Raw genomic sequence first — 24,391 nt, forward strand, 5'->3', positions numbered from 1 at the left:
GAATTTATCAACAACCATTTAATGAGTTAAATAGCATGAAAAACAAATCAGCATTTGTGCTTTTCGTTGTCATCTTTGGGATGTCCACTGTGTGTGTGTGTGTGTGTGTGTGTGTGTGTGTGTGTGTGTGTGTGTAGAGTATAAAGAAGTGTGTAGCAGGTGACGGCTTAAAAAAATGGACTCGCTTCAAAGCCAATTACATCCAGTAGCACGAGTACCGCTCATCTGACTTGAGTGTGTATGTGTGTGACTGATAAAACGGTGTGTAGTGGTAAACACGCAAAACCTAAAGTGTGTAACAGACAGCAAATCGACTCGACCTTAGAAAAAACAAAATGTACACCTGAGAGATTCATTTGTCATTGCATTTGGCCGAAAGATGAAGGCACTAGTGGCTCATTTCCTCTTGCGAGGGCTTCTATCTGAGTCCACCTTTCTTTCGTTCGAGTCCTTTTTGCCGGGCCGGCTGGACGCAGCCGTCGTGTGGCTTTTCTCCGCAGTTTCAGACGGCTCTTTGGGCTTCTTGTTCCTGTGATCCGCTGTAGCCGATCTAGGTTTTTGGCCTCCTATAAAGTGGGAGAAGATTACTCTGATGAGGAAGATGCCAGCTACAGTGGCTAGCAGTGATGATATCACCAGCGCCCCGGAGAGGTGCTTGATGGGGTCCCGAATGAGGATCAGGGTTTGAGATAGTGGCGTGTTGGAGGCTGGCTGAACTGGGAATTTCTCCTGCACATAGACAGATATGTTTCATGCACTTGAAAACAATGTGAAATGTATTGTTGTGATATACAGAGACACAATACTTGACACACTGAGAATTACAATACAATCATACATATTTCATCAAAAAAAAAAAAAAAAAAAGGATGACAATTGTCTAGATATCTAAAATATATAATTTTATTAATTATTTTTATTAATATATAATTGAATTTAAAAATAGATTACTTCGTGGTTCTGACAACCTTACTTGCTGTAATTTGTTTTTAAATATTATATCATGTTATAATAAATGTTTAAATCTCAATATAAGTAATTCAAAAACAAACAAAAAACCCTCAAAAAAAAAAAAAAAAAAAACTCAAACAAAAAAAAAAAATAAATAAAAAAAAAAAAAAAAAAAAAAAAAAAAAAAAAACCTCAAAGGACTTTGCTTCCTTTGTTTGAATTAAATGTGAAATGGATAATATTGAGATTAAAGATTCTGCAAATTCACAATTTCACAAAAATCACAAATTTAAAAAAAATCACAATTTAAAAAACCTATTAAAAAGGTCTAAAAAGAGATTATGATTTCCCACAATTCTGAATAGACAAATTAAAATGTTAAGAAACTAAATAATAAAATAAATAAAAGCTATAATAATTTAAGGTTCTGACAATCTTATTGGCAGTAATATATTTTATGATATTTATTTAAACCGAATTCAGAGTAGTTATTAGTTATTTACTCTAGCTTACATGCAGTTTAATATGTGCAATTGAAAAGTTACTAAATTACAAAAAGGGGAGAAATAAAATACATTATTTAACCACCTTTCAAAGAAATTATTTGATTATTTAAATCTAATTATACACAATTAAAATTAAAATGCATAAAACTTGAATTAAAGCAACAATCGGGATATTCCTGTATGGAATTTGTCTAAATTAACAACATTTACCTGTATTAGATATTAATAAATATAAAACTGCATTTATTCAGACCAGTCAGTTCAGTCAGTGTTGAAGGTTACGTTTCACGTTTTAACATTTTAAATGCTTGAGAGATTATTATTACCCACAATTCTGAATAGACAACTTAAAAGTAAATAAATAAAGCAATAATAATTAAACAGAAGTTCTGACAATCTTATTTGCTTCATTAAATGTTATATTAATATGTATTAAATATTACAAATATATATTAAAACTAATTTTAAAGAGATAATTACCCACAAACTGAAAAAAACTAAAATTAATCTCATTATTTAATCTTCATGCTATTTTAAACATTGATAAGTTTCTTTCTTCTGTTGAACACAAAAGAAGATATTTTAAAGAATGTTGGTTGCTCCTATTGAGCTCCATAATAGGAAAAAAAATACTATGGAAGTTAATGGGTGCCAGCATTCTTCAAAATATCTCCTTTTGTTTTCAACAGAAAAAGTGAAAAGGTGGGTGAAAGATGGTCATTTTGATGTTTGAAAAGGGTGAACTTTCCCTTTAAGAGACAAATGCATTTTAATGGCTGCTTGTCGCCACCTATTGAGTAATAATGTAATAATTTTTACAACCTTCATTGAAAGGTGTTTGATTATTAATGACTGTGATGAATTGTGTACCTTCAGTCCAGACTCATCTAACAGTCTGTTGAGCGCTGGATCGTCAAGATTCACAGCAGGAAAAAACTCCTTTTTGTACTGTCGCCTCCACCAAGCCTTCTGATGAGTCCTTTAGAAACGACAAACAGAAGTCCAGTAAAGTTAAAGCAAAAGATTCTCTTCTGTCAGAGAGTTTCAGTAACAGGTTGAAACAGAAGAGAGGAATTTCATTTTTTGCATGGGCTTTCATATGAGGAACTCACTTGGGTTTATAAATAATTGTAGATGCTTCTACATGAGACAACTTTTTATTTCGTTTTTAGAAACGCTTCTGTTATAGCACTAATCATGAACAGAAGTTTGGCTTGAACAACATTTAAAATTTATACAGCATATTATTTTAGTTCTATTATTCATATTCAAATATAAATCAGATTTTAAAGTTAATAAATGAAAAATGTTATGATATCAATTTAAAAATTTGTTTAGTTATTTTACTCCAAATTATATGCAGCTAAATCTGTGCAATTAAAACGTTATTAAATTACAAAAAGGGGAAATAAAATAGATAATTTAGTAACGTATTAAATAATTTGATTATTTTAATTTAATTATAAAAATGTAAAAAGTAAAATCATTCAAATTAATAAGAACAAATGGGATATTCCCGTATGGAATCTTACTATATTAACAACATTAACATGTATTACATAATAATAAATAACAACAACACAAACACATGAATTCAGATTAGTTAATTCAGTGAGTTTTGAAGTTTACTTTTTAAATAGTTAATATTTTAATGCATATTCATTAGATATATTAAAATGAAAAAAAAAACACAAAAATGGATCTTTATGAATGATTTTTAGCATTTATTTGACTATTAAATCAGTTATTTTATCATAAATTACAAACAAATCCAAATTTCGCTCATAAAGAGTAACTTAAATTATAATTAAATTATTTGAATTAAAGTTTCTATATAAACATTCCATTTGCATTTATGTAAATGACTTATTATTTAAATAATCCAGATTCAACATCATTAACATCATTCAAGCTTAACTGTAATTTTACAAACGGGATATTTGTATATCAAAAGAACTTCTATAAAATTTAGTAAATGTATTCAGATTACAAAATAAAATTGGCGAGTGATTTAACATAGGCATCAAATATCCACATAAGTAAATATACACACTTCCTATGTGTGTATATCACACAGTTCTGACTCAGAATTGGGTGTTGTGAAGCTCACTTGTCTTTAACGGGGTCTGTGAAGTGGTAGTGGTAAAGTTTGGCTTTGATCAGAGCCGGTGGTTTCTGACTGAATGGATACTGCGCTTCATCCACCTGCAACAGACCAACCACTGCAGAAGACAGAAAACAGACAATCAGCAGCGCACTTCAAAACATCCATCATCATTATTTAATTGTGGTGCTTTTATTTATATGTATCTGAAATCCCCCCTATGCAACCCTTAACACAACTTTGTATGGCAGGATCTGATCAAACATAAATACTAAATGACTGTAAAGACTTTCATCCTCACTTGCAAGTTGCTTCGGATAAAAGCATCTGTTAAATGAATAAAAATAAAAGTTAAGTTAAGTTGGTGGTTCATTCCGCTGTGGTGACCCCTGATTAATAAAGGGACTGAGCCGAAAAGAAAATGAATAAATGAATGTCGCTCACCATCTGCTTTGCCCTGTAGAAGGCGCTGGAGGAGGCCTGCAAACCAGGGGTTGTGACCATGTACTTTTTGAGCCGCCTGAAACATCATACTCTCCAGACGCGGCTGATGAGGGCCCGCTATGGGTGGGACACCATTCACATCTCCTGGTTTATACATGGGGTTCATTTCCTGCAGCAGGAGAAGAGTAAAAGCATCCGCTGAGCATAAACATCACCCTTTCAGCTGAATGACAAAACCGTGAACACACACAAATGACTTTGATGGCTTTTTGATGTTGGGACAGGAGTAAAGTCAGTGAAAAGGTTATAAGAAAATAGTGTTTTTTATTCAGAGTAAACTGGCCCAATTGCCGTCCAGGGATCTCATTTAGAAACGCAGCTTTTCTAAATCACAAGTCACAAAACAAGTGGAAATGTGTGTATGCCACTTTCCATACAAAATTTGAGATCTATTTAAAAACTTGATAGGAGAATGTGCGGGTAAACATTTAGAACTTAAATATTGACTTAACCGAACCACTTTAAATCATTATACGAGCCGTAATCATTGATAAATACATTACTATTCATTTTAAAGCACATTCACTTTCAGGGAGGTTTCTTTTAAGCAGAGTTTTAGAAGTGAGACCGCTGATCTGTGTATTATTGAAAATGTATGGCTTACCATCTTCAGTCTTGTAGACTGTAAAACATTAGCATCCTCAATACCCAAACAATTAAACACTGTAACTAAAAGGAACGTGACAGTGTTAAACACGCTGTAGGTAATTTTAGCCACGAGAGGGCGCATTTTCACAACAAACAAAGGCATAGTTTGATGATGTTGTGACTGAGTGTGGAATTATGGAAGTTGTCGTCTTCATTTTATTCAATTGAACACCGGCAAAATCATGTTCATGGATGAGCTAAAATATTGACGTCATTAGCATGAGCTAAAATATTGGTATAAGTATAGTATGTTGTATTGTACAAGTTAAAACAGCTGTATTTTAACATTCTTTAAAACATTTGTGATAATGCATGTACATAAGACAGCAAAAAATATATATAATATAATATAATATAATATAACATAATATAATATCTGTTCTGGTGGCTATTGGATATTCTTACATCTCATACTTTTAAACGTGCCTTTGGAATTTTTGGAGCAGGTTTATATAATAATGATAATATAATATCTTACTATATATGTGTACTGAAATGTACATCTCAAAGATCTGGGGTTGTACTTCTTTCTTACCGCCCATGTCAGACCATCGTAGCTGCCCTCTAAAATGATCTCCGGCCGTCCCTCTGTGGAGATCGGTCTGTGTTGGATACCGTACGCCCCGACCAGGTGAAATTTCTCCACCGCCCTGTACAAGTCTAGCACTTTAGGAAACACTGTAGTGGATGACATGCCAGGCAGAGTAGAGTATGGAACCTGAAAGAAGACGCCCAACAACGATTTATTTTTAATAAAGCATGAAACAAAGGACATAAAATGCAGATCAAAGATAAGTCACGTTTTGGGTCTGCATTAAACTAATTTTCAAAGTGAGATTACTAACAGAGATCATATTAAATGCAAGTAAAATTTATGTTTTATTGTTTCGAATAAACGGTTTAAATAAAATGGAGGAAAAAATTCTGTCACCATAAGGGTAAAAAATATCTTGTTTTCAGTGAAACAAGCAAAGATTTGATTAAAATAAAACGATAAACCTGCCAATGGGCCCAAAATCTACTTTTATAATTTCCAAATCAGATATTTGTTTTTCCTTCAAGCATAAATTTACTTAATTTTGTTAAACTTCACAAAAACAATGATTTCTTCATTCTGCATCTCAAGTAAACATATCATGATTTAAAAGACAAATTTTATTGGAAACAAAAAGATATTAAAATCATTCAAAAATAAAAAATTTCAAGTGGCTTCAAACTTTTTTGGGCTTTCTTTTTCTGTTAAACAAAACCAGTTATTTTGAAGAATGTTAGAAAAATGTTCAATTTCAAATGTTAAGACCAAGTGCTGTGTGACAGTCACAGAATGTAAATTATTGGGTGAACTATCTAACATTTCATGTTTTCACAGCACATACAGCATTTAATGCTAGTAGGACCTTTTTTCACAGGGTAGATTAACACTTGTTTAAAGAGCCCCTATTATGGGTTTTTGAAAATGACCTTCCATGCAGTGTGTAACCACTCTAAGTGAAGTAAAATATCCAGCTAATGCTTTAATTAGAAAGTGGACCATGTTTAAAACTATTGATTCATCTATAAAAAGAGTAGACCTATAGTGGTTCAAATGAATCGCCGCTGTAACAAGTCTTTAGCTGTACTGGCGTGACGTCGATACGGCCCTCAAGCCCTGCTCATTTGCTGTGCGTGCAGACCAGGGAAAATTGAAACCCCCGGCACCGCCAACAAACACTGTAGCAGATCCCAGATGAATCATGTCGCAAAGACGCTGTGCTCTAAAGTGTGAGGGAAAATTAGTGTTATTTTTCCAACCCAAACATGTGAAGAGGCTGTGAAGAGTCAGTGGTTGAAGTTTATTTTTGCAAAAATACCTCAGCATTATAGCCCCAGCCTTGTGCTGTGTTCCTGGCATGTTTCTGATCAGAGCTTCAGCAATCTACATGCTTACAATGGGGAATTTATCGGCCGTTTGTTAAAGGAAGAATCAGAGAAGACTACTGATGTATGAGACTTTGTCAGAGCTCGGCAGGAACTTTATCAGTACACTATTTATGGATCAGTTTCTTCCTCCATTTCACAAGTGTAAGTAAGTGTGATTAAAATGGTTGCCTCTTTGTTTACCTTGCAAATTATGTATTTAATTGTGTTTTGTTACTTGTAACTGTATCTTGTTAACTAGTAATACTCTCATATTGCGTCTAAAATTACGTTGAAAACGTGACTGGTGCCACTTTGTTAACAGATTTAAAGGCGTTTGTGAGCTCACGTTCCACTGCCGTTTGTCTTTGCTATGGCCACCGTTCGCTGTTCCTACACACGTGTGGCGGTCAGGTTTCAAAATAGTTCTGCTTTTGCAGCTGTGTGGATTAATACTGAATGAGTGTCGTGGTTAAAAAAAGAGGTGTTAAACTGCACTGCTTTAATGCACTCCTGCACTGGGCTCACAAACTCTCTGCACTCTACGTTACCTCAAAATTGTTTATAAGCCGTGGTATGCATTTCTCTCGGTCTCGTGCTGAACGCAGTCGACCAATCGCAACAGACAGGGTCATCCGACCAATCAGCGCAGATTAGCATCGCGCTAAGGCGGAGTTTGGGAACAAATGAGTTGCTGAACAAGTCATTTGGGAGTCATTGGGATAATTAGGTAAGAATAAATGCATATTATAAGACAATAAAAGTGTTTTTTGACCTTGCATGCATTTCAGAATGTTGTTGGAGACCCTGCAAACCAAAATATGACCCTTTCTAATGCATAATAGGGGCTCTTTAAACCTTATAAAGACTCACAGAAAGCGATTGATTAGCACATTAGATTTTATTACTTCTGTAGGACAGTAAACTCACCACACTGAGGGCAAAGACGGCCACAGCAGCCGCCGTGACGAGCGCCCACTGAATGAGGGACCACAGCTTGCTCACAATGCCTCGAGTGCACAAACATCTGATGAAGGAAGCAGATGAGACCTTTTCCGTTGGCTTGCTTCTTTTAACAAAATCCTCATTTTTACTTCTTACATTTAAACACAAAGTCAACCATCATAGACATTACTGATAGGGCTTACTTTAGCATGGCATTCACAGCTTCCCAGGTGAACGACAGCACACCAACCCAGATAGTGAGTTCCTGGATTTGCAGGACAAATGCATGAAATCTCCCATGACTGAAATCTGAAAGGGTCAGATGTTAAATAAACAGCAATGATTAGCTTAAATATTCATCATTTGTGTGTCGTTAAAACCTGAATACGTTTCCTAGATCAAACTACGCATCTCAACACTTCGGTTTACAACTGTCTAAATACACCAGGTGAGAGGGTGTGTGCCAACCCTTATATTTTTGGTGAAGTTATTAGTTAGTGTAGATAAGGTAGGACGTCACTGATGTTGAAAATGTGTTTCTCATATCTGTTGTTCACCAGATTAGATTAGAGGGGATTACTTTAGGATATTTGTAAGACTGTTTTGGTTTTAATTGGCTCTTTTTTTTAGCACCACCCATAGCCAGTCTTCTAAAAATTCTGTTCATGGTTTCTGAAATAGTAAATAACTCACTGTTTTACCATCACCACTTGTAGATAAATCATTATTATTTGTACACAAGTTATTGTTGTCCATCCTTACTTTGGAGCACAATTTTCTTTTGAGTTTCTGTTTTAACCCTCAGTTCAGGTGTGCAACCCCACACCCCTAGACTACCCAGGGGTTATAACACTTGAATAATGACAAATCGGTTAAGCCGAAATAAAGAATAATCACAGAATATTTCTGCAAAATAAAAGAATAAGTTACATCACATTAGAGACTAATTATTTTATCCCCCCCCCCCCAATTGTACATTAAGGTATTAAAATATGAAGCTTATTTCTTTTATAATTATTTTTTCTGGGGTTTTCACCTTTAATGGACAGGATAATAGAGGGTATTGACAGGAAAGTGTGGGGAGAAGAGAGAGGAAGGATCAGCATAGGACCTTAAGGTGGGAATCGAACTCTGGTCGCAGTGAACACCGGAGTGGATATGTCGACGCACTAACCACTACACCATTGGCGCCAACATGAAATAATTTCTATCAAGGATTAAAAGTAACTAAATGGTAACTACAACTTGTTTCCTCACACATATTTACCTTTATTTATTTATTTATTTATTTTAATTGTGATTATATTTTGCAATTTTGATGCGAGTTTATGCATGTTGCAATTCTGAAAAATATACATATGAACCAATTTAAGGAAAAATTTAGATAAATGACAAGATATTAACTCAGAATTCTCTGATAATAATTAAATCTTAATAGTGGAATCAGGACTCCATATTAAAACATCAAAAAAATGAGTTCCTCATGTTGAATATGTAAACATCACAGCTATTAGTATTAATTGATGTATATTACATAGATATTTTGGCAGGATTTTGAATTTTGTTATTAAATAATTAAATAAAATACACACGTTTTCTAAATTCTACAGTCTTCTGATTTTGAATTGAAATATTAAAACTTCAACAAATGTCCATAAGATTTATCCTAACATTTCACAAAACTCCTCTCCATGTTTAATCAATGTAAAGATAGTGTTTGCCAATTTATAATTCAAGATAGGGCTGCACGATATTGAAAAATAATTAACATTGCAATATTTTTTTCTCTGCGATAAATATCGCGATATAAATACAATTTCATCAGACGATTTAAGTAGTTCTACTTGGAAAGCCATTCATTTAGACTGATTGTGATGATTTTGTAGGGGAGTTAAATATAAATACATTTTACGTAACTTATTATATGCATATAACAAACAAACTAGAGTCACAAACACAATAGAGCAAATATTGAAGTGAAATAAACAGTGCTTTATGGCTTTCTGGGGAGAGTCTAACAGTATTCAAGTACAGAAAGTGAATAATAAAATATAAAATATCATCTTTATGAATAATTCAATAAAATGTATCTTTAATAAACTCTCTTAAAATGCTCACGCCAGTCACAGGCCTTAAAACACAACAGTATGGTCAAATTCTGCAATGTCTCCACAATTTTATGTGTTTTGACCTGTGGATACTGGTCAACTATAATCCAGCTCAACACTGCTTATCTTGCCATGTGACTATTGTGGACGCACATATTGCGATATCGATGCTGAAATGATATATTGTGCAGCCCTATTTAAAGATATAGAATTCAACAACATATTTCAAGAACATATAATCCAGGACACTCTCACCTGTTTTGGCCGACACTTTTTTGTGTTCCCAGTCGACCTGCAGCTGGTAGAGTGTAATGGCACTGTACAGGACAAACGCATACACAGCCAACTCCACCAGAAGAACAAAAACAGAGGCCAGGGTCTGCAGCCAGCCTAACATTAAACAGACGTGCAATAAACTCAAAAGCATGTGATGCACTGAAAAAAGAATAGCCAAATAGCAGTTGCAAATAACTGATATGGGCTGAATTTAAACAAACAAAATAAATTTACTAATGTTCAACTTCATTTGCTGGTTTAAATTTAACCCAAATAAACTACTTAAAGAATTTAGTAAATCCAAATAATCATCTCCAAATCCTGAGTGATCATATATGTGGTTCTAGCAAGGGGGAGGGAGTGCAAAATTTTTTCATACTTCTGGTCTTTTTTTCCTGGCCCTTCCTCTTCTTTGAAGAGGTATTAAAATGATCATCATCGAGCAAAGAGAAGCTGAGGGCGATGGTCAGCAGGTTTAGAAGGCTGCAGTTACCCGTCAGGATATGGAAGAGCTGGAGAAACAGCTGAGAAAATGATACAAAAAAATAGTTATAAAATAGTAAAAAGTGTGTATTATATATATATATATATATATATATATATATATATATATATATATATATATATATATATATATATATATATATATATATATATATATATATATATATATATATATATATATATATATATATATATATATTTATACTTTTGCGAAAACAAAATATACTTATTCTGACCTGCACTTATGAACGCTTCAATATTGCACTTGAAAATAAATATATATTTTACTCTAAATAAGGACATTATACATGTTAAATCAAAATATACTGGTAACATTTTACAATTAGGTTATATTACCTAATGCATTTGCTAACATGAACAAACAATGAACAATACATTGATTACAGTATTTGTTCATGTTTATTACCGTTAGAAAATACAGTTCTTCATAGCTCATGTTAACCCATGGTGCATGAATTTGGATGTTAATAACGCATTAGTAATTGTAGAACTACAGTGCTCCATATTGAAAATGAATATTTGTATCCATTTCTCAGTGAATATTGGCAATGAATTTAGGTGCACCAAATATCTTTAGAAATTGAAATATAATACAATTAAATTCAAGTTAAATATTGCTAAAATAATTACAACCTACAAAATTAACTACATTTTTCACTTTGTGCTTCCCTTGATTTTTCCCCATTTGTAAATTTGTCTTTAATACTTTTCTATAGCATAAATTTGGCTGTACTAGTTTTTGGACCGTTCTCGTAAGTTATTTTGTTAGATTAGCTCCAGATTTGGCTTCAGTACTGACTAATCTAATGTATATGCACAAATATAATATTGTAAAGCTTCCGATTAAACACATGAATTAAAAAGAGAAATTTGTGAGGGGTGCACTTATATATGCTGAGCACTGTATGATTATTAAATGCTGTACAGGTATTGTTCATAATTAATGTTAGTAAATACATTAGCTAATAATAACTAATGAAACCTTACTGTAAAGTGTGACCAATTCCATACTTGTTATTTTTGCATTTATAAATACTGCACTTAAAATCCAGAAATGTAGTGATTTTAGTCAATTCATAAATTACTTTTAAATTATAGAAAACTCACTGGCAAATGCGTACAACAGAAATTAAAGTTACAGTAAGTACAGCAGGCATGCGGATAACTTTCAACGCAAATCTGCACTCAAACAACACAGCGTATATAACAAACCTGAACGTAAAAGCCGAAGAGTCTCAAGCGTCGAATGGGAGCAAAAAACGTCAGAAGAGGAACACATATCCCGCTGTGCAACAAAATCACCGCTCCTAATTTCAGCAGCCATTCCGGAAGCTGATGGACGTACCAGGCCAAAAGAGTGGGACTCATCTGGTTCTCCAAATGATGACTCAATGCTGCAAAAGAGATGCTTGAGCTTTAAAAACACTGTAATCTACAGATGAGTCAGTTTAGCCCACACAGATGTGCCGTCTGCATCACCGTTCTTGCCTTTTTTTTAGCTTTACTTCATGCTAATTTTGTAGATCTATTAAAAGGATTAGTTCACTTTGAGATTGAAAATGTTTTCAGAATTTAGGGTTCTTCACACTAGCACTTTTGGTGCGCACCCGGGGGCCGTTTGACGTCAGAATTCGGTTTGTTTGGCTAGTGTGAACAGTTTCCTGAACTAAGGACTTTTCTTTCTTTATTCATTTGTAAACAAATTTGATATATAGATGTTTCTCTTGGTGCTCAATTGTTTGAATATCTAAATTGCTGTTTCAATGGAGCTTAAAATGGCTTTACATGATACCAGCTGAGGATTAAGGGTTTTGTCTAGGAAAACGATTGTCATTTTCTTTTTCTTCTTAAAAAATACTCTTTTTAGTCGGCGCCAGTGGTGTAGTGGTATGTGCGTCGACACATGCACTCCGGTGCTCACGGCGGCCCGAGTTCGATTCCCGCCTCGCGGTCCTATGCCGATCCTTCCCCTCTCTCTGCTCCCAGTGCTTTCCTGTCAATAATCTCTACTGTCCTGTCCATTAAAGGTGAAAACCCCGAAAAAAGAATAAAAATAAATAAATAAAAATACTCTTTTTAGCCACAAAAGCATGCATACCAGAGCTAGCACAGGAGATAAGCTTTTGCTTTTGGAAAGTGAATACATTTAAAAAATTATTTTAAAAAATCATCATTTCGCAAGGTAAGATCTTTATTCTTTGGATGGGATTTATAAGAGCCCTTTGAAGCTGTATATAAACAAAGCACTATGAAAATCCATTATATGGAGAAAAAAAAAAAGTTACATTTCATTTTACAACTGCCTCAGTGGTTCCACCATCATTCAACTAGATCACATGGATTCAGCCAAAGAAACAAACTAAACCAGCAATAAATAAAAATCAAGTACATTTTACCCAGAGAATGTAAAGAAATAGATAATCTCCTACAATTTCACAAATGGATCCATTTCTACAGCATTTTATCTCAAAGGTTAGCTAATCTTGCATAGATTTGTAAAGGAGGAAAAAAAAGAAAATCATCTAATTTTAAAACTTAATTTTACCAAAACTAATCCCAACACTTTTTTCCTAGCTCATACGAGTTGTCAGTTTTGCCGCTCCTAAAACATTTAAAATCCAACATTTGAACATGCTTTTTCTGACATACTTAAAACCAATCTTCTTTAAAAGAAACAAAAATAGACTGCACAAGTAAAAAAAAATAAATTAAAAAAAAAGGTTCCAGAAAGAAAAAAACAAAGAACGAAAGAAAACGAAAAGAACAAAAAAGAACAAACAAGAAAAAGAAATAATGAAAAAGAAAAGAACAAAAGAATGAAAACAGAAAGAACAACAAGAAATAACGAAAAAAAGAATGAACGAAATAAAAAAGATAGAACGAAAAACATATGAAAGAACAAACGAAAATAGAAAGAAATAGCGAAAAAGAAAGAACGAAATAAAGAACGAACGAATGAAGAAATAATGAAAAAGAAATAACGGAGAACAAAAGAAATAATGAGAAAGAACCAAAAAAAATTAAAAAGAATGAACGAAAGAATGAAAAAGAACAAACGAATGAACGAAACAAAGAAAGAAAGAATGAAAAAGAACGAACGAAAGAAAGAAAGAAAGAAAAAGAATAAATGAATGAAAAAGAAACAACAAAGAATGCACGAAAAAAGAACTAACGAACTAATGAAGCACGAACGAAAGATCTTAAACGAGTAGGATGTGAATAAATAATTTGGAAATTCTCATTCTGGAAGTGAACTAATTCTTTAAGATTTACTGTAAAACATTCAGTAAGAGGTAGATGAGCAAACCCTTACACTAATGAGCATATATTTTGAATAAATAATTTGTGGAAGTGAATTTCAGTCTGCATTCAGTGCCAGTCTGCATTATGAGACGTAATGAATAAGTAATGATTTGATATACCTGACAGGTCGTACCACGCAGGCTCTCCGGTGGCCAGTTTGCTCACACCTGTGGAGAAGGTGAGCCTGAAAAAAAGCCAGCGGGTCATCCAGAAGGTCAACGAGTCGTGGAAAGCGTGACGGGAGTGACTGCGCAGCAAACCCAGCGGAGCTACAAGCACAGCCAGAAAACCAGCTTCCAGCAGCAGCACATCCCTGTCAGACCACAACAACACATCACAAACAACAACATTTCACAAGTCTGCTTTTTTAACAGTTTCTAGGTTCTTTTATTGTTGCTAGTGATGATTAATAACTAGCAGTTGCTAACTCGAGTGGTTGTCAGTGATGCTAATACGTTATTCATCAATTTACTAAATCATTTGTGGTTGTCAGGTCATTGTTAGTGTCAATTTGCATCACGCTGTTGTTTTCATACTCTCCGCTTATTCTTTTTTTTGACCCCTCTAATCATCAGTTCTGTTAGAAAAGCCTCAGTCCACTCAAAATCTCAGTGCACTAACTGATTAGTAATTTATTGGACTGTAATCACTATGAATTTAATACAGAAGCATACATAGTAGTAAAGTTTGACGCCAGCTTTCCTTCTCATATAAAATTCACCTAAAACTTTACACTGCAGAAAATCTGACTTGCAAATGACCCAATTACAGGCCTCAACAACAGAGAATTATAATGTTACGCCTTTATCAGTTATACTAAACTGCAAGATACATTTATCAATAGCAAAACTCACCATTCAGAGCGGAGGAAGTCTCCCCCGACCTATACAGAGAGAGCACAAACAATCTGTTATGTTCACACGGAAGCCAAAAGCCTTGGAAGCACACTGCATTGTGGACAACAGTTTTACGTACTTAACAAGAGCAAGAAACATATATGGGTCAATCAGCCAGTTCAAAACATAGCTGGAGAGATCAAATTTGAAATATCTAAATTTTTGCAAACTGATTTTGTTTTCTAAATCGCAAAACCTTCCGCAAAAGATCCTTCAGTCTGTTTAATTAAGCCCACTGTATCAAACCATGACTTGAAAACGGAGATACTAAATAGAGCTGTGCAATATGAGGATATGTATCATATGGACAAAAAGTGTCTCATTCTGCTTTAACGTTTATTTCATGTCTCAAAAGTCAATTATTTATGGTAACACTTTTTAATAATGTCATTGAAGGGATGCAGACAGAAACACGAATAACAGCATAGTGAGAAAGTTGCAATCTTAAATGTACAATGTTCACATTTTGCAGTTTATTTTGCAATATTTTTTTTAAATCTATATTGGACCTGTAATAAACATTGGCTTTCGGAAAGGGTTTTATATTTTATTAATATTTAATGTTTCTACTTCAATCATTTGCCCTGAAGTTCTAAATAAAGTGAGAAATATGATCACATATGAATGAGTACATTTCTGAATATATACTTTAAAATCGTCTATTACATGTGCTCAATATAAACTATTCATTGATTAAATTCACAGAACTGGTAGAATATCGGGATGCATATTATTGTGATTTATTATTAGCCCCTGTATATCCCCCCCCAATTTCTGTTTAACAGAGAAATTTAACACATTTCTAAATATAATAGTTTTAATAACTCATTTCTAATAATACTAAAAATACTAAATATTAATAAAAACAATACAAATTGTATTTTTGCCATGATGACAGTACATAATATTTTACTAGATATTTCTCAAGATATTAATATTCAGCTTAAAGTGCCATTTAAGTTGTTTGTTCTGTAGACAAATCAAAGAAAAATGTTGCTTAAGGGGGCTAATAATATTGAAAAAATTAACAACTGCTTTTATCCTAGTCAAAATAAAACAAATAAAACTTTCTCCAGAAGAAAAAATACTAATCAGACATACTGTGAGAAATTTCTTGCTCTGTTAAACATCATTTGGGAAATAATAATTTTGACTGTAATTATCGTCCAGCCACTTTTTCTGTAGTACTTAAATAGCTTTTCATACTCTTACATTATAGAGTGAGAGGTAGAGGGCCCACATGCAGAGGTAGGTGAGACTGTCCCTCAGGGGCCCCAGCAGCACTGCGCCCAGGCTGAGCAGCACTCCCAGCAGACAGATGAGCTCTAGGACCTGCTGGGGCTCCAGACCCAGAGATGGCCCCAGCCACAGCAGCGACGGGGAGGCCTGGAGCTGCTCCAACACAGGCCGCTGCACCTTTGGCATCTGCAGACGCACTGGGAGAATACCCTCATCTCCATACAAACCTGTACAGAGACACATAATCTGATTAGACATTGTTGATTATTCAGTATTATTCTACAAGTACTTTTAGAAACACGTAGTACAAACTAATGTAGACTTGTTTATGCTAGATATGACTTCTGAGATGTTTTATCGATTATCTAGACATCTAGTTATTCTGACTGGGATGATGTGTAGATATGTACCTATATTTACAGAAAATATTTTGACAAGTAATAAAATTTAGAAAAAGAGGAATTAAAATTCCAGTAAGTTTATAATATTATTATTATTTATTAATTTACTTCCAAATTACTAACAGGGAAAATTCTAAAAGTTTTAAAATAAATGTTAATACTAAACAATTACACAAATAATAATAACATTAATAATAATAATAATAATAATAATAATAATAATATTAACACAAAATATCAATATTTGTTTTGTAAACATTTTATTATAGTTATTTAATAATAATGATAATAATAATAATAATAATAGTTTGTTTTCCACAGAAAACTCTAAACATTTTAAAAGATATTTTAACAAACAACAACAACAAATCATAAATAATAATAATAATAATATCAATAATGATATTTTATTATAAACACAAAATATCAATATTTGTTATGCAAACATTTTATTACAGTTATAAATAATAATGTTTTGTTTTAGTATTATTTATTAATTGATTTACTTCCGAAGAAAATTCTAAAAGTTTTAAAAGATATTTTAATACTAAACAATTATTACATAATAACAACAACATTAATAATAATATCAACAACACACACACACACGTATGTATGTTATGCAAACATTTTATTACAGTTCTACATAATAATAATAATAACAATAATAGTAATGTTTGTTTAAGTTTAACTTGAAATAGATATATTTTATTACTAAACAATTATTACATAATAATATAATAACATTAATAAAAATAATAATAACAACAACAAAAAAAAAAAAATCAATATTCGTTATGCAAACATTTTATTGGAGTTATAAATAATAATAATAATAATAAATAATAATAATAATGTTTGTTGTTTTAATTATCATTAATTAAATTACTTCCAAATTACTAAAAAGGAAAATTCTAAAAGCTATTTTAATAATAAACACTTATTACATAATACGGTTAGTAAATAATAATAATAATAATAATAATAATAATATTATTATCAACAACACAAAATATATCAATAATTGGTATATAATAATATTTATAATAATATCTTATATTTTAATAAACAATTATTACATAACAAAATAATAATAATAATAATAATATTTTACTATAAATACAATATCAATATTTGTTATGCAAACATTTTATTAAGGTTATATAATAATAATAATAATAATAATAATAATAGATTGTTTTTGTTATTATTATCGTTGTTATTTTTTTTATTATATTTTTTTATCCACAGAGGCTGAGAGGGAAGAAAATATATATTATTTTAATTACGATCTACTTCCATGTTTCATTTCAACGCTGCTTCACATCAACTTGTAAAAAAAAAAGAAAAGAATTTTTAAAGGGCAAATGTGCTGATTGAAAACGCAGTACCATGCTGTCGATGGTGACAGACAGGTCCCTCAAGGTCTGCAGGTAATAATGCGCAGTGTTTGCCCTATGCTTGTAAAAACCACAAAAGCTTCAAGCCGCATGTAAACATTCATTCAACAGAACAACACAGGCACGCACTGCCATGACAATCAGCAAAACACAAACCCGTCCTGTGACTTTCTAACGCCTCCAAACGAGTACAGACACCCCCCGCTTTATGCAAAACAGCCGTACAAATCTGCTCCAGGCTACTTGCGAACAGAACAGAGCTGTCATACCTCACAGAGACAGATCAGGAAATAAACAATATTGTACTGTAGCTGAGTGTTTACATGCACACTCTTAACCCGATTAGGCATAATCAGCCAACAATGCATGTGGTCATGTAGATGTGTTAACTGGTTTTCCTTTACCTGACTGAGGTCAAAAATAGCTTAAGCATAAACTGACTGTCACAGATACATCATTTAACCTTTATTTTCCCGAGCATATACAGTTGAAGTCAGAATTATTAGCCCTTATTATTTTTTTCTTTTTTAAATATTTCCAAAATTATGTTTAACAGAGGAAGGAAATTTTCACAGTATGTTTGATAATATTTTTTCTTCTGGAGAAAGTTTTATTTGGTTTTATTTCGGCTAGAATAAAAGCAGTTTTTAATTTTTTTTAAAAACATTTTAAGGTCAAAATCATTAGCCCTTTTAAGCTATATTTTTTTTCGACTGTCTACAGAACAAACCATCATTATACAATAACTTGCCTAATTACCCTAACCTGCCTAGTTAACCTAATTAACCTAGTTAAGCCTTTAAATGTAACTTTAAGCTGTATAGAAGTGTCTTGAAAAATATCTGGTAAAATATTATTTATTATCATCATGGCAAAGATAAAATAAATAGAAAGAAAAAAAATTCAAAGGGGGGCTAATAATTCTGACTTCAACCTTATATAAAAAACCTTATATATATATCCAGCCTGATCTCACGAGAAAACGTAAGTATTTTACGTTTTGTCAGTTTAGTGGCTAATTCGTACGAGTTCAGTTGTACAAAATTGTACGATTTTAAAAAGGAGGCGTGGCACCTAACCCCACCCGTCATTGGCGGATGAGCAAATCGTACTAAATTGTACGAATTAGATCGTGCGAATTCGCCACTAAATCAAAAAGTTACGAATTGCCGTGAGATTGTGTTGATATATCCAGTGTACGAATTATAGGATCACGGGGCTCGTAGTAATGTTAGTCTGTGTAATTTATGCTTCAGTCATTTGTGTATTTATTTAAATGACCTAATTTATTAATAAAACATATTGAGGTTTTCAGTGTTTTGAGGGATATTTAGTGCGTTCAGACCTCTGATTAGCAGTTTTAGAGGTTACTTTACTGTAGGTCAAACAATACAAACTGTGCATTTGACTTTACATTCAGGCAATATGTAGATACAAACACCTATTTAATGGGATAACGGTCTTGTAAAACCTTAGTGCCGTCCATCAGTGCTATAGATCTGCCAGTTTCAGACTATTAAATTAAATTTTTCTGGTGTGATTATACATTAAAAATGGTATGAACCATTATAGGGGTGGTCAAATGTGGATTTATATTATCTATTATTTTATTTATTAACGTTATTATTAAAATGCAGATCAAAGCTAACTATTTCTCTGTATTAAAGGGATGACCCCCCTATACATCTTGTTTTCCTGTCCTTCAGTGGGATCAAATGTTAATTAGGAGGGTCAGACCCCTACAAAACACTGTAATTTGCACCCTGCATATCGTAGGAATGGTATAACAGAAAAGTTTAGCAGATTTAAACCTTGACTTTTCCAAACTACTGCAAACCTTGAAACCAGTTATCACCCCAGGTCTAATCTGCACACTTATTTTCAGTAAAATGATGCATGGAAGTTACCAGCTCATTGGTGTGCATGCAAACGTTCTCGCTGACAAACTTGCTTTAATGTGACCCAAGGACTGCGGTTGGCAAAGGTTGCAAGTGTCGCACATCCACATTTTTGGCATGCAGGCCACAGCCAGAGTGAGCGTAAAGCAGGCTGGCTTGCGTTAGAAAACAGGCCATGTATTGTGCCAGTGCCAACAAATGACTCACGGTTGCTCTCTGTTGTTCAGTTAGGAGAAAGACCCGGTTCTGCTACAAACGTCTCCACAACACACACCAACTTGGAGGATTAATTCCCATGTGCAATCAAGCAAAGACATGAAGTTGGGATAGGAAGACATTTTCTAAAGGAATGAAATTGAACATGCTCACTTTTTTATTTCATTTTTTTTACACATACACAGTTGAGCAACAAATAACCCAGCCCAGCTCATCAAACGGGAAGAGAGCTATTATTTACTTCCCTTTCCTGTTGGCAACACATGGTGAGTGGATTCGGCAGCATTCAGCTCTTTATGATTAAGACTATATCATAACCTCGTTCTTTGAAGAGCAAGACAGTATGTGAGTATTTCTAAAGTGAACAGAAACAGACCGTTTTGGTTGAATGACGCTTGAATGAATGAGCGAATGAAATGTGAATACATTATACAGGCCTACACTCAAAAAAGGAGTTTTAAACTACTTATTTAAAATAAGCTGAATCGACACAGTTCTTGAGGGGTTTTTTGGAGACAACTTAATTGTTTTATGTTTAATCCACCTAAATTTGTAGAATCAGTTAAATTAACTTCATTGATTTGTGTTCGGACAACATGAAGGAATTGTGGAACCCAGCATTTAACGGTGTACAAATAAAGTGAAACATCAAAAGCTTGTTTACATTTACACTTTTCCAAATGGATAAAAAAATATTTAACATAACATTAAAATGCATTTACACATATAAATATTTAGTGACTGGAGGGTCAATAGAGTGATGCACCACATAAATGTATAAGATTTAAAACACAAAGGGACAGAAAAATAGTTTATAAATATTGTATGTTATTTTTATTTTACTAAGAAAACAAAATAGCCAATGTCTGTTTTGTCCAAAAAAAACCCTCAAATGTTACTTACAAAGTCTTCATATCGTGCCACTTTAAGCAAAAATAGCCTTTAAACCAAATTATTAGATAAAATAACCTTCAAAATAGCCTTTAAACCAACTCACTAGATAAAATAGCCTTTATACCAAATTATTAGATACAATAGCCTTTAAAGTGAATTATTAGATGAAATAGCCTTTAAAATAGCCTTTAAACCAAATTATTAGATAAAATAGCCTTAATTATAGCATTTAAACCGATTAGATAAAAAGCCTTTAAACCAAATTATTAGATAAAATAGCCTTTGAAATAGCCTTTAAAAGTGAATTTTTAGATGAAATAGCCTTTAAAATAGCATTTAAACCAAATTATTAGATAAAATATCATTTAAAATAGCCTTTAAAAGTGAATTGTTAGATAAAATAGCCTTTAAAATGGCCTTTAAGCCGAATTGGCCAAATGTGGCACATTAGAGGTAAGGTTGGTTCTATATTGGCACATTCATTTAGTGACACACTCCCTATACTGTTTACCATAAATATTCTGCCTGAAATCACATGTAAGAATGACTTCAAAACAACATTAGCACCATTTCATTGACCATGAACAGTGTTGTACTTGGAGTCATTTGCTGCTTATATGATTTCCCTATTTAGAATGTGCAAATAATACTTTTCTGAAATTATATTATCAAGGGGAATGTCCTAACGCATGCCCATAAAACCAAACTCTACCACAAATTGGCACATCTTTAATGCACATTTCATGCTGGACAAACGTTAAACATTTGTGTTTGTGGCCAAACCAAAATCTGAGAGTACTAAGAAATATTAACGAACACAAAACATATAATAATGCACTAACTGAGAAAGCATAACCCAGATTGGGGTAAAAGTTGGTTTTATATTTGAGCATTCATTTAGTGACAACTTGTGACATGCTCCCTATACTGTTTACTACGCTACTTTGAATATTCAGTCTGAAATCACATGCAAGTATGACTTCAAAACAACATTAGCATCATTTTATTAACCATGAAACAATGTTGTACTTTGATAGTCATTGGCTGCTAATATGATTTCCTTATTTAGAATGTGCAATTAATACTTTTCTGAAATTATATTATTGAGGAGAAAGTCCAAATCCGCTACGTAAATCCAACTTTACCTCAGTTGCAAAGTCTTTACATCTCAAAACCTCACTAGCAATTTATAAGTTAAAATAGCCTTTGAACACAATTATTAAGTGACAACTTGACGACTGTAGCACATTCCATCTTTAATGCGGCATTCATTCTAGACAAGCATTAAACATTCGTGTTTGTGGCCAAACTAAACTCTGAGAGTACTAAGAAATATTAACTAACACAAAACATACAATAACTCACTAAGTAAGAGACTGAGGTAAAGTTGGTTTTACACATTTGGACTTTCTCCTAGATAATATCATTTCAGAAAAGTATTAATTGCAAACTCTAAATAGGGGAAATCAAATTAGCAGCCAACGACTATCAAAATACAACATTGTTTACAATCAATTAAATAGTGCTAGTTTTGTTTTAAAGTTATACTTTAATGCGCTGTCTGAGCTAGGCATGGGCTGGTATAAGATTCTGACGGTATGATAATCTTGGATAAAAAGATCACGGTTTCGGGTATAGTGATTACTGCTCTAAAATATATTCTATTCATTTTTTGAAAGATTTATAATATTTTGGAGCAGTAAACATGTCAGGCTAAATAACTCAAATGTATCATTGACTTCTGCCCTCTTCATTAGTTCCAAAAACACTGATTTCTAAACAATTTACAGCGACATCTTTGGATATTTTTTCTGCTGAAAATACTTTTGTCCTAAAAACAAAAAATGCAAAAAAAAAAAAAAAAAAATCTTACACATTCCTTAGGAACGGTATTACAGAAAATTTTGGCGGTTTTAAAACCTTGACTTTTCCAAACCTGCAGTATACCTTGAAAATAGAGGTAAAGTTGGTTTTATATTCGCACATTCGTTCATTTAGAAATCTCTATATTATTTATCATGTTACTTTGAATATTCGATTGGAATTAGCATGCAAGTATGACTTAAAAACAACATTAACACTGTTTATTTGACTGTGAACAGTGTTGTACTTTGATAGTCATTTGCTGCTAATACAATTTCGCTATTTAGAGTTTGCAAATAATACTTTTATGAAATTATATTATTAAGGGGAAAGTCTGAATGTGTGAATATAAAACCAACTTTACCTCTATACCTTAAACACGGTTATCGTCCCATGCCTAGTCAGACCCAATATATTTAAAGTAGCTTGATAAACATTATAGAGACTGTTAAATGAATTAATGTATGAATATAAAACCAACTTTACCTCAATAGCTAAGAGTGCATAACCCAGCTCTTGGTTATTGCATTGCAAAAGTATGAGTCACATAGTTTTACAGTCTATGGTCACAATGGTTAGGGATTAGAGCTGATATTTAATAAAATATATGAGGTGGATGTCTAACTTCACTGTTGCATGTGTTTATTGACACTTTAAAATACCATTCTGCAGAGGAAACAGTAAGGAAGAGGCTAAATTATTATCACTCCAAACATATGGCATGTGTAGCATTTTAGGGGACTAAAGCTCTACAGGGCCCTGAATGTTCATGGTCACTCAGTGCGCAGTCAGCACTAACTGGCGGGGCTCCCAAACATCAGCACATGTGGAGGAACTCACTGCTGCATTATTCATACAGAGATATGCAATCATTTAAGTATCTCCAACTTCAGAAACACTGCATGGAATATTAAACCCACTGCGCATATTTTGCACGAGGTTCTTTAAAAGTTTGAACCGAAACTGCACGTTTTTACGCAGGAGAACAGGCGATTCGCGTCAATCAATGAATGAATCAATTGAATTCGGTTTTGATTTCGCTCGCATTCCTCAATACAGTTCAAGATCAAGTGTAAACGCAACCATTCATTAGCGCCGCGCCCAAAAATCCAGCACAGCCACCAAACATCAACCTTTAGAGACAGAAACTTCCCTACCTGGTATCTGAACGTAGACGGACGCGAAAGCACACGCGTAAATGAGCGCGATGCTGCTCAGGAACAGTTTTCTGGGCGTTTTGATTTCCCCCATGTTTGACGCTTGCTGGAGGGATGAGGTGTCACTTTGTTTCGGCTGATTCGAGCGCTAATGCTCATTGGAAAAATGAAGTGGAATCGGAGGGGTGGAGTTTGAATTAGTGATGGAAGCCCGAATCACTTCCGCGAATCGGTTCTTTTGAACAGGCTGTTCGGTTCTTTTGCACCGTGACGCAATCACGTGATTCTTGACGTTACAGCGAATAAATGCTCTTTTCGTGCCAAAATTTGCAGTGCATCATTTAGAATCCAAATATAATTTTTATTTACACGACACAATAATAAAGTTGATTTAAACGACAGATAAAGCTGCATATTTTAATAGAAGTTTTGTATTAAATTTGTATTGCACACATTTTTATTTTGTTTAATTAGCAATTTATGTAAACAATTCTACCATGTATGGAAGCCCGTTAATATTTACAGAATAAAAACTGTGTCTTTTCCACATGCAATCTGAGTATCTCACTTCTGACTGAAACAGGACAGATAAAAATTATAAATAAACAAAAGGATCACAAGTTTACGTTTTGCAATAAAAAAATAATTAAAACTACGATAT

The 24,391-nt window shown here is 33.1% G+C and overlaps 1 protein-coding gene across 1 annotated transcript; it reads right to left on the reverse strand.

The window, feature by feature from the left end:
- On the reverse strand, nucleotides 1-23,911 carry lmf2b (lipase maturation factor 2b). The gene is made up of 14 exons (XM_056455977.1): nucleotides 23,731-23,911; nucleotides 15,875-16,128; nucleotides 14,621-14,649; nucleotides 13,886-14,079; nucleotides 11,676-11,857; nucleotides 10,318-10,462; nucleotides 9,918-10,052; nucleotides 7,758-7,863; nucleotides 7,540-7,636; nucleotides 5,249-5,431; nucleotides 4,006-4,174; nucleotides 3,568-3,679; nucleotides 2,328-2,436; nucleotides 1-729 (listed from the first exon to the last, which is right to left on the reverse strand). Exons 1-14 carry the CDS (start codon nucleotides 23,822-23,824, stop codon nucleotides 397-399), a joined length of 2,142 nt encoding a protein of 713 aa, XP_056311952.1. The 5' UTR covers nucleotides 23,825-23,911; the 3' UTR covers nucleotides 1-396.
- Between the last annotated feature and the right edge of the window lie 480 nt (nucleotides 23,912-24,391).

Source organism: Danio aesculapii, chromosome 4 (genome assembly GCF_903798145.1).
Source record: "Danio aesculapii chromosome 4, fDanAes4.1, whole genome shotgun sequence".
In the NCBI taxonomy this organism is placed as follows: Eukaryota; Metazoa; Chordata; class Actinopteri; order Cypriniformes; family Danionidae; genus Danio; species Danio aesculapii.

Coding starts and splice junctions, on each gene's coding strand:
- lmf2b (XM_056455977.1), bottom strand. CDS start 23,824: ATGGGGGAAATCAAAACGCCCAGAAAACTGTTCCTGAGCAGCATCGCG. Junction 11,858..13,885: donor TGCGTGGTACGACCTGTCAG/GTATATCAAATC, acceptor TCTCTTTTGCAG/CATTGAGTCATCATTTGGAG. Junction 3,680..4,005: donor TCTACAGGGCAAAGCAGATG/GTGAGCGACATT, acceptor TGTCTTCTGCAG/TGGTTGGTCTGTTGCAGGTG.